The sequence below is a fragment of the Stegostoma tigrinum genome, chromosome 3, assembly GCF_030684315.1.
Source record: "Stegostoma tigrinum isolate sSteTig4 chromosome 3, sSteTig4.hap1, whole genome shotgun sequence".
NCBI classification, from domain to species: domain Eukaryota; kingdom Metazoa; phylum Chordata; class Chondrichthyes; order Orectolobiformes; family Stegostomatidae; genus Stegostoma; species Stegostoma tigrinum.
In genome coordinates this window covers 29,347,919-29,364,280 of record NC_081356.1, presented here as the reverse complement: position 1 = coordinate 29,364,280, position 16,362 = coordinate 29,347,919, and the positions used below count along the sequence as shown (strand labels likewise).

General features: G+C 44.0%; 1 protein-coding gene across 2 annotated transcripts in view; it reads left to right on the top strand.

Moving 5' to 3' along the window:
• The window catches only part of cemip2 (cell migration inducing hyaluronidase 2), an 85,876-nt gene that overhangs the window by 40,117 nt on the left and 29,397 nt on the right, over nucleotides 1-16,362 (top strand). For both annotated transcript variants that reach the window (XM_048527164.2, XM_048527163.2), the window contains exons 5-10: nucleotides 565-734; nucleotides 4,152-4,340; nucleotides 9,114-9,283; nucleotides 10,172-10,381; nucleotides 11,556-11,761; nucleotides 12,431-12,500. In XM_048527164.2, the coding sequence (XP_048383121.1) occupies nucleotides 565-734; nucleotides 4,152-4,340; nucleotides 9,114-9,283; nucleotides 10,172-10,381; nucleotides 11,556-11,761; nucleotides 12,431-12,500 (1,015 nt within the window). The remainder of the gene's footprint in view (nucleotides 1-564; nucleotides 735-4,151; nucleotides 4,341-9,113; nucleotides 9,284-10,171; nucleotides 10,382-11,555; nucleotides 11,762-12,430; nucleotides 12,501-16,362) is intronic.

Here is a 16,362-nt window from a genome sequence, read left to right as displayed (position 1 = left end):
CATCCAGCTTCGCACTTTGTTATCTTAGAAAATTTTATGTCTGCTTTTATTGGACCAGAGAAGGATTGGAGGTGACCAATAGATGCTGAGAGGTTTAGATGGAGAAAAACCTCTCTCTCAATAACCAGAAATCTAGGATTTAAAATAAATGTTAAATGATCCAGAAGAGAGGTGAATGTTTTCACTCTGAAAATTGTCAGGATCAGGAAGATTCTCTTCCTGAAAAGGTAGAAGAAGCTGATCCCATACTCTCACCCCAAAGCAAATCTATGATAATGACAAATGAAGAGTTTCATATCAGGAATGCTTTCCAAAGCTGAGAGAGCCCAAGAACACATATCTGTTGAACAAAATATATTGAACCACAGCAAGAAAGGAACACAAAAATGAAAGGTGTAACAACTTGATCTCTCAGCAGTGCCTCATAGTCAGTGCACTCAGTTCCAGAGATGCAAAATAAAGGGCTAAAACAACATTTGCAGCAAATAACTGCATGAATAGACTGAACCTAATGATTAACAACACTGCATTGACTGCTAAATGTTTTTCTGATTTAATGGACAGACAAGCATGGGCTCTTGTAGGTGTGGTTGGTGCTGGTAACTCTTCTTGCAGTGAGTCTGTCCGAGACTATGAGAACCATGACACAGGAGGGAAAGCAAGAGCCAGCAGGGAGTTTATCACTTTGGATGGAGTGAGATTCGCAGTGTCTGCCTCAAGTCAATGGAAGAAAGGTACTGTATAATTGTGAAGACAAAATACTGCAATATGGTGGATGTCTGAAAGAAAAACATAGAATATTGGAAATACTGAGCAGGTCAGGCAGCACCCGTAGGGATAAAAACAGAGCGATTGTTTGAGATTCTGATGAAGGATCGGAAATGCTAACACTGTTTCTTGCCAAAAATTATTGGCCTGAGCTTTGTGGTGGTAATGACTGCAGCTGTTAGCTAGAATATCTGGGTAAAACAGGCAGCAACTTCTTCGTGTCCTCGTTTTTCAAGGACAACAACCACCCCCCCCCCCGCCCGCCTTGGTGGTCGGAAATGCCCTCGACCACGTCTCTCACATTTCCTGCAACTCCTCCCTTACACCCCCTCCCTGCAATAACAACCAAAACAGAATCCGCCTCGTCCTCACGTACCACCCCACCAAACTGAGGATCCATCGCATCATCCTCCGACACTTCCACCATCTGCAATCTGACCCCACTACCAAAGACATTTTTTCCCATCCCACCCTTATCTGCTTTCTGCAGGGACCACTCTCTCTGTGACTCCCTTGTCCGCTCCATACTCCCCTCTAGCCCCACCACCCCTGGCGCTTTTCCCTGCAACCGCAGGAAGTGTTACACCTGCCCCTACACCTCCTCCCTCACCCCCATCCCAGGCCCTGAGACAACCTTCCACATCAAGCAGATGTTCACCTGCACATCTGCCAATGTGGTGTACTGTATCCACTGTTCCTGTTGTGGCTTCCTGTACATTGGGGAAACTGCTTTGTGGAACACCTATGCTCGGTTCACAACAAACAACTGCACCTCCCAGTCGCGAACCATTTCAACTTGCCCTCCCACTCCTTGGATGACATGTCTATCCTGGGCCTCTTCTAGTGCCACAACGATGCTACCCGAAGGTTTCAGGAACAGCAACTCATATTTTGCTTGGGAACCTGCAGCCCAATGGTATCAAAGGACTTCACAAGCTTCAAAACCTCCCCTCCCCCGGCCACATCCCAAAACCAGCCCAGCTTGTCCCTGCCTCCCTAACCTGTCCTCCCACGTATCCACTCCTCCCACCTGAAGCCCCACCCTCATCTCCTACCTACTGGCCTCATCCCGCGTCCTTGACCTGTCCATCCTCCCTGGACTGACCTATCCCCTCCCTAACTCCCCACCTACACTCACCTTTACTAGATCCAACCCTGCCTGTTTGACCTGTCTGTCTCCTCTCCACCCATCTTCTCCTTTATCCATCTTCTATCTGCCTCCCCCTCTCACCCTATTTATTTTAGCTTCCCCTCCCTCATTTCTGAAGAACTGTCTCGACCCGAAACGTCAGCTTTCCTGCTCCTCTGATACTGCAAGGCCTGCTGTGTTCATCCAGCTCTACACCTTGTTATCTCTGATTCTCCAGCATCTGCAGTTCCTGCTATCTCTGAAACTTCTGCTGTTCACTCAGTCATTGTTAATCATGAAAATTCCTGTTTGTGTTACCCTGTTGCCCTACAGGTTGTGTGGGATAAAAACCGAAAAAACTGCGGATGCTGTAAATCAGAAACAAAAACAGAAGTTGGGCTGGAAAAGCTCAGCAGATCTGGCAGCGTCTGTGAAGAGAAATCAGAATTAATGTTTTATGTCCAGTGATCCTTCCTCAGAAGGTTATGTGGGATATTGTTTGTAAATTGAAACTTGGCAGTGATCACTTCCATGACTTGAGCTTGGGTTAATTGCCCAATATTGTTGTTTGAAAGATTAAAATGTTCAAGCTTACGGAATTGGGAATGATGGAATTCTTTTTACTAGTACAACACTGGCAATTAACTTCCCTGATCCTGACAATATAATTTATAAGTGTTGGGTCTCATTCCTTCAGAAGAGAATTAATGTAGTTTTAAATGAGCTTTTTCTGCAAAAGTTTTTCTATATGCCCATGTCTTTACTTTTATCCTGTTTAAATATTTCCATATGATTTGTATTCCTTGATTTTGACGTTGTGCTTTGCTTTCTGTATGGCTGACTGAGGAATCTGCAGTCTGACCACTTGAACAGCCTCTGAGCTACTGATCGATACTGCAGGTGCCCTAGAGAGGGGGCTGAATTCAAACAGATGCATGAAAAGTGGAAATCTCCCTGACTAATCCATTAAAGGTGCCTGGGCAATTGGGTATGATATGAATGGCATAAAACGTTCATTTGCAACTTAGACTAAAATCTGGTCAGATGTTGTCACCGTTCTTCTAGAGCTGTGGTATTCCAATCTAATGACCCAGACAGTGCTGTCTGGTGGGGTGGGGAGCTCTGCGACTTTCACCGAGTGTAATGAAGAAACAGCAATATGCCTCGAGCTTGGGCAGTGTGTGACTTAAGGGAGAACTTGGAAATGGTGGCATTCCCATGGCACCTGCATCTTTGACGCTCTACAGAGCAAAATCTATGGTTTTAGAAGGTACTGTTTAAGGATCCTTAGCAAGCTGGTAGATAGTATGCACAGTTGCCATGGTACGCTGGTGCTGGAGGAAGTCAGTGTTTGGGTGTTTCTCAAGCATGCTGTTTATCTCCACAAGACTTATTCAATAGCGAGAAAGCTCATCACTCTGTGATAGATCAGATCCAATACTGGACATTTGACCAAACTCTGTCTTGTCTCACAATCTACATTGTCAGACAATAGCATTTGGGAGTGAGAATCTTTGGTACAGTTTCTTGTTGTCCAAACCATAATTTTTCTTTAAGCTGCATCTCATGCACAATAATCATTCCAACTGAAATTGAGCCAGGTGGAGTCCATTGTTCATTCAACCTTTTGGAACATGCACTGAGAGGTGAAACGTGTCCTGTAATACTGCCCAGGATGGGGTTTGCCTGTCAAAGAAAGTGAAGGCTGAGTGACTGACCTGATCAAGGGCTTTAAGGTTATGAAAGAGTTTGATCAAGAAGATGTTCCCACTTCTTGTTGAGGGTGAGACTGTTGGTGGTGCTGATCAAAGTTAGAGGATCTTACTATAAAGTTATTAATTAATCCAGAGTTACAATGTGGAACTTTGCAGAACAGGAAATACTTGATGTGAATTATATTGATGTATTTAAAGGAAAAGTATATAAAAATGAAAGCAGGAGAACTAGAAGAATATGTTGATGGCCTGAGATGAAGAGGGAATGGGAGCAGTCTGTTTGGAGCATTTATAAGGCACATGCCAAATGGCCTGAATGGTTGGTTTCTGTTCATTATATGCTGTAAAATCAATACTTTCTGCCTATATTTACAATTAAGTGGAGTAAAAACAGTTTATTTGATTCTCTCATTTTCTAACATGCCCAGTTCACAATTTCCAAACTATCTGCTGGAGGAAGGAAAATGCAAGGTTGTTTTAATTATAATTTTATTTGTACGTGTGTGTGTGTCTGTCTCTGATTCCTTCCATATGGTCAGGGATCCCCCTGTCAGAATTCCATGTGGAGGTGTCCGGTGGCTTTATCCTGGACCTGCTAGATGAGGTAGAAGGCTGGGAGAAAGACGACCAGATTGTTATTGCCAGTACCGATTACTCCATGTACCAGGCTGAGGAGTTTACTCTGCTTCCCTGCCCTGAATGCTCAAAGCATCAAGTCAAAGTCAAAGGTAGGTTGAAGAGGGTCATCAACATGCTAATGGGCAGGTCAAAGACTGGTTGGCCCATCTAACCTGTCCCATGCATACATCATGACTGGACCATCAGGACGAGATGCTTCCCTCCAATTTCCCCCCAGTGCACCCATGTAGTCTATCGGGAGATTAGGGAAAACAGTCACATTGGGCGAGAGGGAGTGGCGATTAAATTATGTAAGTTGCAACAAATCTCATTAGGAGCACCAAGCACTTTGATCTTCTCTTTTATTTATTTTGAATTGTATTTGGGAAGATATTGTCTGGATACATACAATTTATATGGAATGGAAGCATTCTGTCTGTGGCAAGCTGAAATACATACTGTATATTTCTCCTCTGGTCACTTACCCCTCTGGTCAGCTTCATGTCCATGGGAGATAAATATAGGCCAAGTTTCAGTGAGTACATGTGCCTGATCTTTGCTCATTTCAGGGCAGCAATTGCTAGACCTCTAGGTACCATGGATGATTTGGGTGATGCAGTGGTGACTGTAGGAGAGTGTAAGGTCATCTAAAGGGACTTAATATCAGGTAATTGCATTTTATTAAGGTCCACATGACCACAGACTTTGGTTTTGTTTGGTTCCTCTTTAATCAACGTCAATAATGAAAGAAAATGATTAGCTGTTTTCACCATCCCCTTCATACCTCCCCAATAATATTCAGTCTACCTATAAAAAGGCACTGAATATCACAAAACAACTTCTATTTTTCGAAGATAATAAAATGTGAGGCTGGATGAACACAGCAGGCCAAGCAGCATCTCAGGAGCACAAAAGCTCCAAGATAATAAAATGTGAGGCTGGATGAACACAGCAGGCCAAGCAGCATCTCAGGAGCACAAAAGCTTTTGTGCTCCTGAGATGCTGCTTGGCCTGCTGTGTTCATCCAGCCTCACATTTTATTATCTTGGAATCTCCAGCATCTGCAGTTCCCATTATCTCTGATTCTATTTTTCGAACTTGTGACTAATGCTCTCACTTAATTGTGATTAATTTTGAGTAATTGCACTTAATGTTCTTCAACCAATTATAATGAAGCAAGAGATAGTGGGAACTGCAGATGCTGGAGAATCCAAGATAATAAAATGTGAGGCTGGACGAACACAGCAGGCCAAGCAGCATCTCAGGAGCACAAAAGCTGACGTTTCGGGCCTAGACCCTTCATCAGCGAGGGGGATGGGGTGAGGGTTCTGGAATAAATAGGGAGAGAGGGGGAGGCAGACCGAAGATGGAGAGAAAAGAAGATAGGTGGAGAGAGTATAGGTGGGGAGGTAGGAAGGGGATAGGTCAGTCCAGGGAAGACGGACAGGTCAAGGAGGTGGGATGAGGTTAGTAGGTAGATGGGGTGCGGCTTGGGGTGGGAGGAAGGGATGGGTGAGAGGAAGAACAGGTTGGGGAGGCAGAGACAGGTTGGACTGGTTTTGGGATGCAGTGGGTGGAGGGGAAGAGCTGGGCTGGTTATGTGGTGCAGTTGGGGGAGGGGACGAACTGGGCTGGTTTAGGGATGCGGTGAGGGAAGGGGAGATTTTGAAAATGGTGAAGTCCACATTGATACCATTAGGCTGCAGGGTTCCCAGGCGGAATATGAGTTGCTGTTCCTGCAACCTTCGGGTGGCATCATTGTGGCATTGCAGGAGGCCCATGATGGACATGTCATGTAAAGAATGGGAGGGGGAGTGGAAATGGTTTGCGACTGGGAGGTGCAGTTGTTTGTTGCGAACTGTGTGGAGGTGTTCTGCAAAGCCGTCCCCAAGCCTCCGCTTGGTTTCCCCAATGTAGAGGAAGCCACACCGGATACAGTGGATGCAGTATACCACATTGGCAGATGTGCAGGTGAACCTCTGCTTAATATGGAATGTCATCTTGGGGCCTGGGATAGGGGTGAGGGAGGAGGTGTGGGGGCAAGTGTAGCATTTCCTGCGGTTGCAGGGGAAGGTGCCGGGTGTGGTGGGGTTGGAGGGCAGTGTGGAGCGAACAAGGGAGTCACGGAGAGAGTGGTCTCTCTGGAAAGCAGACAGGGGTGGGGATGGAAAAATGTCTTGGGTGGTGGGGTTGGATTGTAGATGGCGGAAGTGTCGGAGGATGATGCGTTGTATCCGGAGGTTGGTGGGGTGGTGTGTGAGAACGAGGGGGATCCTCTTTGGGCGGTTGTGGCGGGGGCGGTGTGTGAGGGATGTGTTGCGGGAAATGCGGGAGATGCGGTCAAGGGCATTCTCGATCACTGTGGGGGGAAAGTTGCGGTCCTTGAAGAACTTGGACATCTGGGATGTGCGGGAGTGGAATGTCTTATCGTAGGAGCAGATGTGGCAGAGGCGGAGGAATTGGGAATAGGGGATGGAATTTTTGCAGGAGGGTGGGTGAAGCATGATGTGTTTGGATGCAAGGACTGAGATTGTTGTAGAAACAGGAGGAAATGTTCCCCTGATAAAGTGAAATAGGCTGTAGTCAGTCCCCTGATATGGGGATATGCAAGGATCATACTAGACAGGTTGGTGGGGGAATAGCCAATTTTTTTTGGCACAAGCCACAGCTGGAGGTAAACTGAGATGTTTGTGCATCACCACGGGTGGGGAGGGGATTCTGAATAACCCACATTGACAGCCTAGTGAAAAATTTATCTCTTCAGTCAACCATTCCGTCAGTGAATAATAAATATTGAACCACTGCTTTCTTGAAAAATAAATACCAATTATTTTTCTTCAGTATTATTACTACATCGTGAGGTATTTTAACAGGAGTTGTAACATTTTTACTGTTATTATAAAAATCCTGTTAAAAACTTGAAAGAAAGCCTATGTACTAAAATGGACACAATTTGCTTCTCTTTGTTTTTTTGAAAAATATTACCACTGCCATTTACTCTCCAAAGCTTTCCATTCTGCATCTGTCAAAACCCTTTGAGTCTTAGCGTTATTACAGCAGAGGAGGAGGCTATTTGATATGTTGAGTCAATGTCAGCTCTCCAGTCAATCCCATATCCCCACTTTATCCTTGGAGCCCTGCATGTGCCTATCCAATTCTCTTCTGAAATATTTGATAGTTATAACTACCTTCAACCTCGTAGGCAGTGAGTTCATTATTGCCACTGGCTTGTAAAAATGTTCTGTCTTCTGTCCCCCTGCATCTCTTACCCAAAACCTCTCAACATTTTCTAAAGAAGGGTCTTGACCCGAAACGTCAGCTTTCCTGCTCTTCTGATGCTGCTTGGCCTGCTGTGTTCATCCAGCTGTACATTGTGTTACCTATAACACGTGTTACCTTGTTCTAGTACCACCAACTAGTGGGAGCAATCTTTCTTTTTCTCTCTCATCATAATCTTGCACACTGCTATCTGATCTGTCTGAATGTTTCAGTATTTCTGCCTTGCTCTATTGCCAATATTTCCTTAAGCCTTTCCATTATAGAATTGAATCATTTAATTCCTACAGTGTGAAAGCAGGCTACTCAGCCCATTGGCTCCACACCAGATCTCCGAACAGCATCTTGCCCAGACCCATCCACCTACCTGTTCCCTGCAACCCTGCATTTCCAATAGCTAATCTACATGGCCTGCACATCCCTGGACACTATGGGGCAATTTAGCATGACCAATCCACCTAACCTACACAGTTTTTGGACTGTGGGAAGAAACCGGAATACCCGGGGGAGAAAACCACGCAGACACGGGGAGAATGTGCAAACTCCACACAGGCAGTCACCTGAGGGTGGAATCGAACCTGGGTTCCTGGCACTGTGAGGCAGCAGTGCTAACCACTGAGCTACCGTACTACCTAAGGAAGAAGGAATATTCCCTTCATATCCCCAGGATTATTCTGTTGCCTTGCTGAGTCACCTCATTCCGACAGTACCGAAATAAAGAATGGCTCAGTAGTTGACTCTGCTGCCTCACAGCACCAGGGACCTGGGTTCAATTCCAACCTTGAGTGACTGTATGTGTGGAATTTGCAGATTTGTGCTGTGCCTGCATGGATTTCCACTGTGTGCCCTGTTTTCCTCCCACAGTCAAAAGGTGTATAGGTTAGATGGATTGGTTGTGTTAAATTGCCCGCAGTGTCCAGGGATGTGCAGGCTTGGTTAATCAGCCATGGCAGATGCAGGGTTACAGAGATAGGGTGGGTGATTAGGTCTAGATGGCCAGTGTAGACTCAGTAGTTCAAATGGCCTCTTTCCGCACAGTGGGGTTTCTATAATTCTAAATAGCCATCAGGTGACACATAGTTCCATGTTGGTATTTATGATCCACACAAGGCTCCTTCCGCTCTTTTTGTTTCTGACCCAATTAAGATATCGTTCTATTGCTTTCTCCCTCACGTGCTTAGTTAAAGGCATCTATGCTATTTGTTCTATTCAGAAAGCCAGTTGGTGAAGGATAGAGCTACAGCCAATCTTAATTCAGTCTTACATTTCTTTGTAGAGAGAAATATTACAAGTGTATACCTCCCAACTCAATCATACCACATTTTTCAGTAAATGTATCTTTATATGTGCTCAAATTAAACCCCACTGAATGCCGTTCATCTGCAGGTGATAGAATATGATCAGTCTATTCACTGCTATGGCTTAATGTACAGAAAATTCCATGTTCTCATTACTTGCTAGATAAAGACATTTCCTGTTGGATTTAATAGAGCTACTAGATATGTATGCCATTGACTTTTAAATTTTGCTTTGAACTCGGACTGTTTTGGCGATGTATCATCTCTGCACACATTTGGTGCCATAACTTGTGGCTTTAATGTTTCCAGAAAAGGCTCAGTTTCTTCACATTGGAGAGATTATGGATGGGATAGACATGAGAGCAGAGGTGGGAATTTTGACAAGGAACATTGTAATTGAGGGGGAGATGGAAGATTCCTGCTATGGTGACAACTGGTGTCAGTTCTTTAAACATGACACATTTGGAGGACATTTGAAGGTGAGCTTGATTGTTACTGACAAATACTTGTGTCCCACCTGAGGTTTGACTGTATTCATTTGACAAAGTGTGATTTGACTTTAATTACGATTCAACAGGCAACACTGTAATTCATTTTGAAACTTTTGTTCACAGAATTTGGAGAGACAGTGTTTATCAAGGAGGAATATAAAGTGAATAACTTTTTATGTGTTTCCATTGATAACAGTTATCAACTGTCATGTAAATTGGATTATTATTGTCAAGACCTCTTGAGATCTTACACGTTTCAATGCAATCCACTGTGGGGTTTTTTTCTGAACATCTGGCCTATCCTCTTCAACTTTTGATTAGAATCCCTACAGTGCAGAAACAGGCCCTTTGGCACAACAAGTCCACACCGCCCGTTGGAGTATCCCACCCAGACCAACCACCCTAAACACTATGGGCAATTTAGCATGACTGATCCATTTAGCCTGCACCATCTTTGGACTGTGGCAGGAAAATGGAGCACCCGGACGAAACCCACGCTGACACAAGGAGAATGTGCAAACTCCACACAGACAGTCACCCAAGGCTGGAATTGAACCCAGGTCCCTGGTGCTGTGAGGCTGCAGTGCTAACCACTGAGCCACTGTGTTTTCTTCATCATACAGCCATCTCTCATCTCCGGAATCAAGTTAGTGAATTCTTCCTCACAAGGTTCAGCTTTGAAAGGGCTTACTGTAGTACTAAAGGCATTTCCTTCTGAGATTATTCTGTTCTGGTCTAGGGTTTAAAAAGAAGTCCCAAAAGTTAAACCAAAAGTAATCCTCAGAGGCAATGACAGGGCGTGGTCTTTCTTCTGGAGTTTCATTTTGAGAAGGAACCCAATTTTAATCTTTATTTTGTTCCTCTGTTCTGTTAAAGATTATGAAGAATTTTACATCTGTTCATCTCTCTAATGTGGAGTTGATGCACATGGGCCAACAGATTATGGGCAGCTACCCTGTGCACTTTCACCTCTGTGGGGACGTGGATAGACATGGGGGCTACAGTTCTCCAACATATCTGAAAAGCCTTGCAATTCACCACTGTTTCTCCAGATGTGTCACTGTCCATGCAACCAATGGCTTGTTGGTAAGTACTTCTGCTGACTGGTCTGGCTTGTCACTTCCTACGTGGAAAGTATAGACCAGCCTCCACAATGGGTTTATGGGGCAAGTGTTTATGCTCTGCCTATGCTTCCCCTTAAATAAATGCATGATATTTGTCTTAACTGCCTTGTGTAATAACATGTTCAACATTGTGACTACTTCATATGTGAGAGAGTTTCTTCTGCATAACTTATTAAATTTATTAGCGATTACCTGCATTTATTGCCTGTGATTTTGGAATTTCCTAACCAGTGGGAACATTTTCTGTATCAAATCGCTTCATAATTTTAAAGACCTCAATGAAATCAATCCTCAGTCTTTTGTTTGCTATAGGAGAGGTTCTCGCCCTGTTAAGATTTTCCCTATAGTTATAACCTCTCTATTCTCGTGGTATACTTGTAAGTCTCTTCTGCACCTTCTCTAGGTCTCTATAATTATTTTAGTAGTATTGAAGCATGAACCGTGCACAGAATCTCCAAAATCAAAAGTTTGAAGGAATGCATTATTTCATTGTCACATTACTTTAATGCTGTTTGTAGAGTGTGTGATCAGATGAGAAAGATACTTTGCTGCCTGCATTATAGAATTGTGAGCCTTTTTAACAGCTGCATGGAAATCTTTGGCTGGAATATCCTATTTCTGTCTGGGAGTGGATTAATTGCACTGAAATATAATAGGTAGCCTGCATTAACAACAACAAATTGCATTCTATGTCACCTTTGACATGGTGAGATGCCCCAAGGCCCTTCAAAGGAACACTCTCATATTTCTTCCTTTTGTCCCTCCCAGCAGGGTCTGGTGATTAATTTGGAGTCTCCAGGATGATTCTGGAAAGTTGGTGATTTCTAGATGCTATAAACACACTGTGTACACAATGTAAGATCAATAGGGTGAACAAACATTATGACTGCAGTAGTTTGGTTGATGCTATTTTATACAATTGTTGATAACTTTCCTATCAACATGCAGTTTGCTCCAGACATACCTGAGAATCTCTTACTTAGTGACACCTAACAAGCTCACTACCTGCTCTTGCCATCTCCAACTTCCACCCCTTTGAATGATGAACAATGGTTCCTATTGATCAGTAAATTTTGTTGGACAAATCGCTGCAAGGAAAAGCCAAGCTTGCTTCTGTATTTCTGTCCTTTTTCCAGATAAGTGACACTGTTGGCTATGACACACTTGGGCACTGTTTCTTCTTGGAAGATGGCATTGAGCAGCGGAACACTCTCCACCACAACCTCGGCCTTGTCACCAAACCTGGGACTCTTCTGCCCACGGACAGAAATGATGCAATGTGCTCCTTAATTCTTAACAATGTATATGGCAGTTACATCCCTGTGCCAGCGACTGATTGCAAGTAAATGTTGCATTTTTGGGGCCATTCCAATTACTTGTGCAATTTGTTACAAACGGAGAATTTGTGATTTTATTTTTTGTTTAAAACAATAGTTTATTTGTTTTACAAAGAAACATAAAGTTAGAATCAGCTAAACAGTTTTGACTGATAAAGCAGAACACTTTGGTCAGAAAGAATGATACCTATTTTCATTGGATACCTGGGGAGATAGCCAAATTCCTGGGTTTCAATTTTCTGTGTCCAGAGATCTACGCGGTTGGGATATTGCAGATACAAAGGTAAAAGATCAAAGAACCTTGAGTGCAATTGTGTTACAAATAAATTTTATGTTTCACCTGAATTTCCTCAATCTTTTGTGCCCAATTGAATCTTGGTTCATTATGGAAACTCCATCCCTGGGTAAAAGAGCTGGAAGCACATTTCATGCAATTCCACTGATCATTCAATATCTTGGCAATGCGGGAGTGAGGGGATGGGGAGTGCTGTGGGAAAGTGCAGTTGAGGTAAATCAGCTGTAATTATATTGAATGGCAAAGCCAGCTCAAAAGCTGAACGGCCTCCTGTAGCTCCTGTGCTATGCTAATTCTGCAATTCTATGAGAACGGGGAGCATCTATTCAAGGCAGCAACTGTTTTGATTTATTCAGGCGTAACTCTCTGTCTCTCACAGGGCAGTTTCCACTTTCTGGATTGCCAATCCCAATAACCATCTCATCAGCAACGCAGCTGCAGGTTCACAGGTGAGCCCAAATTCCTAGCAGGTTCATAAGTCCTTGGGTTCATGGGGAGGGAAACCGGGGGGCAAACTTAGCATGATTTTTTTAAATGCCCAGTTGTTGGTATTAGTCAAAATGATGCTTAATTCTGCTGAAACATTTGAAACCAGACTTTACAGGAAATGCTACACTTGCCCCCACACCTCCTCCCTCACCCCTATCCCAGGCCCCAAGATGACTTTCCATATTAAGCAGAGGTTCACCTGCACATCTGCCAATGTGGTATACTGCATCCATTGTACCCGGTGTGGCTACCTCTACATTGGCGAAACCAAGCGGAGGCTTGGGGACCGCTTTGCAGAACACCTCCGCTCGGTCCGCAATAAACAACTGCACCTCCCAGTCGCAAACCATTTCCACTCACCTTCCCATTCTTTAGATGACATGTCCATCATGGGCCTCCTGCACTGCCACAATGATGCCACCCGAAGGTTGTAGGAACAGCAACTCATATTCCGCTTGGGAACCCTGCAGCCCAATGGTATCAATGTGGACTTCTCCAGCTTCAAAATCTCCCCTTCCCCCACCGCATCCCAAAACCAGCCCAATTTGTCCCCTCCCCCAACTGCACCACACAACCAGCCCAGCTCTTCCCCTCCACCCACTGCATCCCAAAACCAGTCCAACCTGTCTCTGCTTCCCTAACCTGTTCTTCCTCTCACCCATCCCTTCGTCCCACCCCAAGCCGCACCTCCATCTCCTACCTACTAACCTCATCCCACCTCCTTGACCTGTCCGTCTTCCCTGGACTGACCTATCCCCTCCCTACCTCCCCACCTATACTCTCCTCTCCACCTATCTTCTTTTCTCTCCATCTTCGGTCCGCCTCCCCCTCTCTCCCTATTTATTCCAGAGTCCTCACCCCATCACCCTCTCTGATGAAGTGTCTAGGCCTGAAACGTCAGCATTTGTGCTCCTGAGATGCTGCTGGGCCTGCTGTGTTTATCCAGCCACATATTTTATTATTTACTGGAGTAAGGCATCTAATGGTTTATTGAGCTAACAAGGTGTAGAGCTGGATGAACTCAGCAGGCCAAGCAGCATCAGAGAAGCAGGGAAGCTGACGTTTCGGGTCTAGACCCTTCTTCATTTTCTGAAGAAGGGTCCAGACCTGAAACGTCAGTTTTCCTGCTTCACTGATGCTGCTTGGCCTGCTGTCTTCACTCAGCTCTGCACCTTATTATCCCAGATCTCCAGCATTGGCAGTTCCTACAATCTCCAATGGTTTATTGAGTTTTCTTGCTCTTCTCCGTTGCATAAAGATTTTTCTTCGCAACATAGCGTGGGCAAAGGACATCTGGGACTTTAGTAAACAACAACATTAACAGTCTGTCTTCTTAATCCATAAAATTTAAGGATTGAGAAAGAAAGAAAAACAAGCGAGAATGACATAGGCTAATTTAGAATTAATAAGAAGGGCGCAAGAAAGATTAGCGTATGAGAGGGAGAAAAGTACAAGTAAACATAAACAAAATTTCACATTAAGAAAATTCCTAACAATAATCCACTTAAACTTTGCTAAAAAGGGATATCAAGTGGAAAATGTGTATCTTGTACTCATGAGGGTGAGACATGGTGTGGGGAGAGAAAAACACAACTTTTAGAAAAGAGGTAACAATTTGTACAGCACAAGAAGAGGATGCTGATTGTTTAGCTGAACTATCACACATGTTGTGATTGTTGTATTATGCATTGGAAAACTTGCTGTTCCTTTCTCCAGTTTGTAAATGGTGCAGAATGACCTATATCTGTCCCTGTGTTCCACTTTGCAACTGAGATTGTTTTTATTCACTCATGGGACCTGGGTGTCGTTGCCTGGATCAGCATTTATTGCCCTTGAGAAGATGGTAGTGAGCTACTTTCTTGAACCTCTGCAGTCCATGTGCTGCCCATAATGACCTTAGGGAATTCCAGGAATTTAACCGAGAAACAGTGAAGCAACGGCGACATATTCCTGAGACAGGTTTGAGAATGCCTTCAAGGGGAACTTGCAGGTGGTGGTTTTCCCATGTATCTGTTGCCTTTATCCTTCCAAATGGAACCTGTCGTGGGTTTGGTAGGTGCTATGTAAGGAGCTTTGGAGAATTTCTGCAGAGCGTGTTGTAGATAGTACCCACTGCTGCTATTAAGCATCAGTGGTGGAGGCATTGGATGCTTGTGGATATAGTGCCAATCAAACAAGTCGCTTTGTCCTGGATGGTGTCAAGCTTCTTGAGTGTTGTTAGGGCTGAATGCATCCAGGCGAGTGGCGAATATTCCATCACGTTCCTGATTTGTGCGTTGTAGGCAGTGGACAGGCTTTAGGGAATCAGAAGGTGAGTTACTTTGCAGTGTTGATAGGGCTGTTTCTACTGTTGCTTTTGCTGGCACCTAGATTGATGCCACGTAGTCTGCCTGGTTTCATTTCTTTGTTGAGACTTATAACGATTGATACAACTGAGCGGCTTGCTGGGCCATTTCAGAGGGTTGTTGAGAGTCAAAGGTAGACCAGACCATGCAAGGATGGCAGTTTTCCTTCCCAGAAGGACATTAGTAAACTAGATGGGCTTTTCTGAAAAACAATGGTTTCATGATCATCAGTAGATTCTTAATTCTAGTCATCTAATTTCTGTGACCAGTCTCTGATCTATGAGTTCAACTTGGGCAGCAGATTGAGTTTCTGCAATTGACTTTGTGTCATACAGAAGGGACATCAGTCAGGGTAAATGACATCTAAGGATTTCAATTTGGAGTCAAAGTTGTTGGTGCAGAAGATTGGTTAGTGTGGGAGAAAGGGAAAAGATATGAAAGCATGTATGAATTTGAATGACCTACTTGCCTATCTCAATACAGACATTCCTAACTTGAAACAGTGCCATGTATTCTCCTCTGATAGAAACAAAGAGAAATAACTTAAAATCTGAATTACCTTCCCACCCCATCACCCTTCATTTGAGATGGTCTTTATCTCAGGCAGAAACATTTCTTGCTCTCAGTTGAAGGAATGAAGCAAATCGGTGTGCGCTGCCTGGTACAGAGATTCACTGCTCCCCAGGAAAAGAAACACTTGATATTTCTCTCAGAACTAAACCTTGACAGCACCTTCCAAACTCACTGCTTCCTCCACTACTTAAAGAGACAAAGGAAACAAATACATGGAAAACCCACCAGCTGCACATTCCCCCTCCAAGTCACTTAGGGTCCTGTCCTGGGGCTAATTTGCTTTTCTTTCACTGTTGCTGCATCAAAATCCTGGAAATCTGTACCAAATAGCACTTTGAGTGTGCCAACACCATAAGGACTGCCGTGATTCAAGAAAGCAGCTCACCATCACCAGGGCAATTATGGTTGGATGGCCAGTGTCATTAAAAACAAAAGACAATTTAAAGTTATGACACCAAGTTCTCCCAAATCTATTCTGCTATGGGGGCAAATACTTCATGCTGAAATCTCTTTCTGTAGCTGATGTTAGCATATTATTTGGTTAGTCCACATCTGAGTCCTGTGTATTTGGTTTGGAGTTTTGGTCTCCTCACTTAAGGAGAGACACACTCGCGTTGAATGTAGTGAAGAAGGTTCACTGAGCTGATTCCTGGATGGAGGGTTTGTCATGAGGAAAGCTTGATTGGAGTTTGGAGAATGAGAGGTAACCTTATTCGAATATGTAAGATTCCAACAGAAATGACAGGATAATTACCGAGCCAACCTCCCCTCTTGAAGGAGAATCTAGAAGTAGAGGGCACAGTTTTAAAAAGTAATGCATCTCTCATTTAAGATGGAAACGAGGCATGACTTCTTTACGGAGAAGGTCGTTATTCTTCAGAATTCTATAAAACAGCAGGGGAGG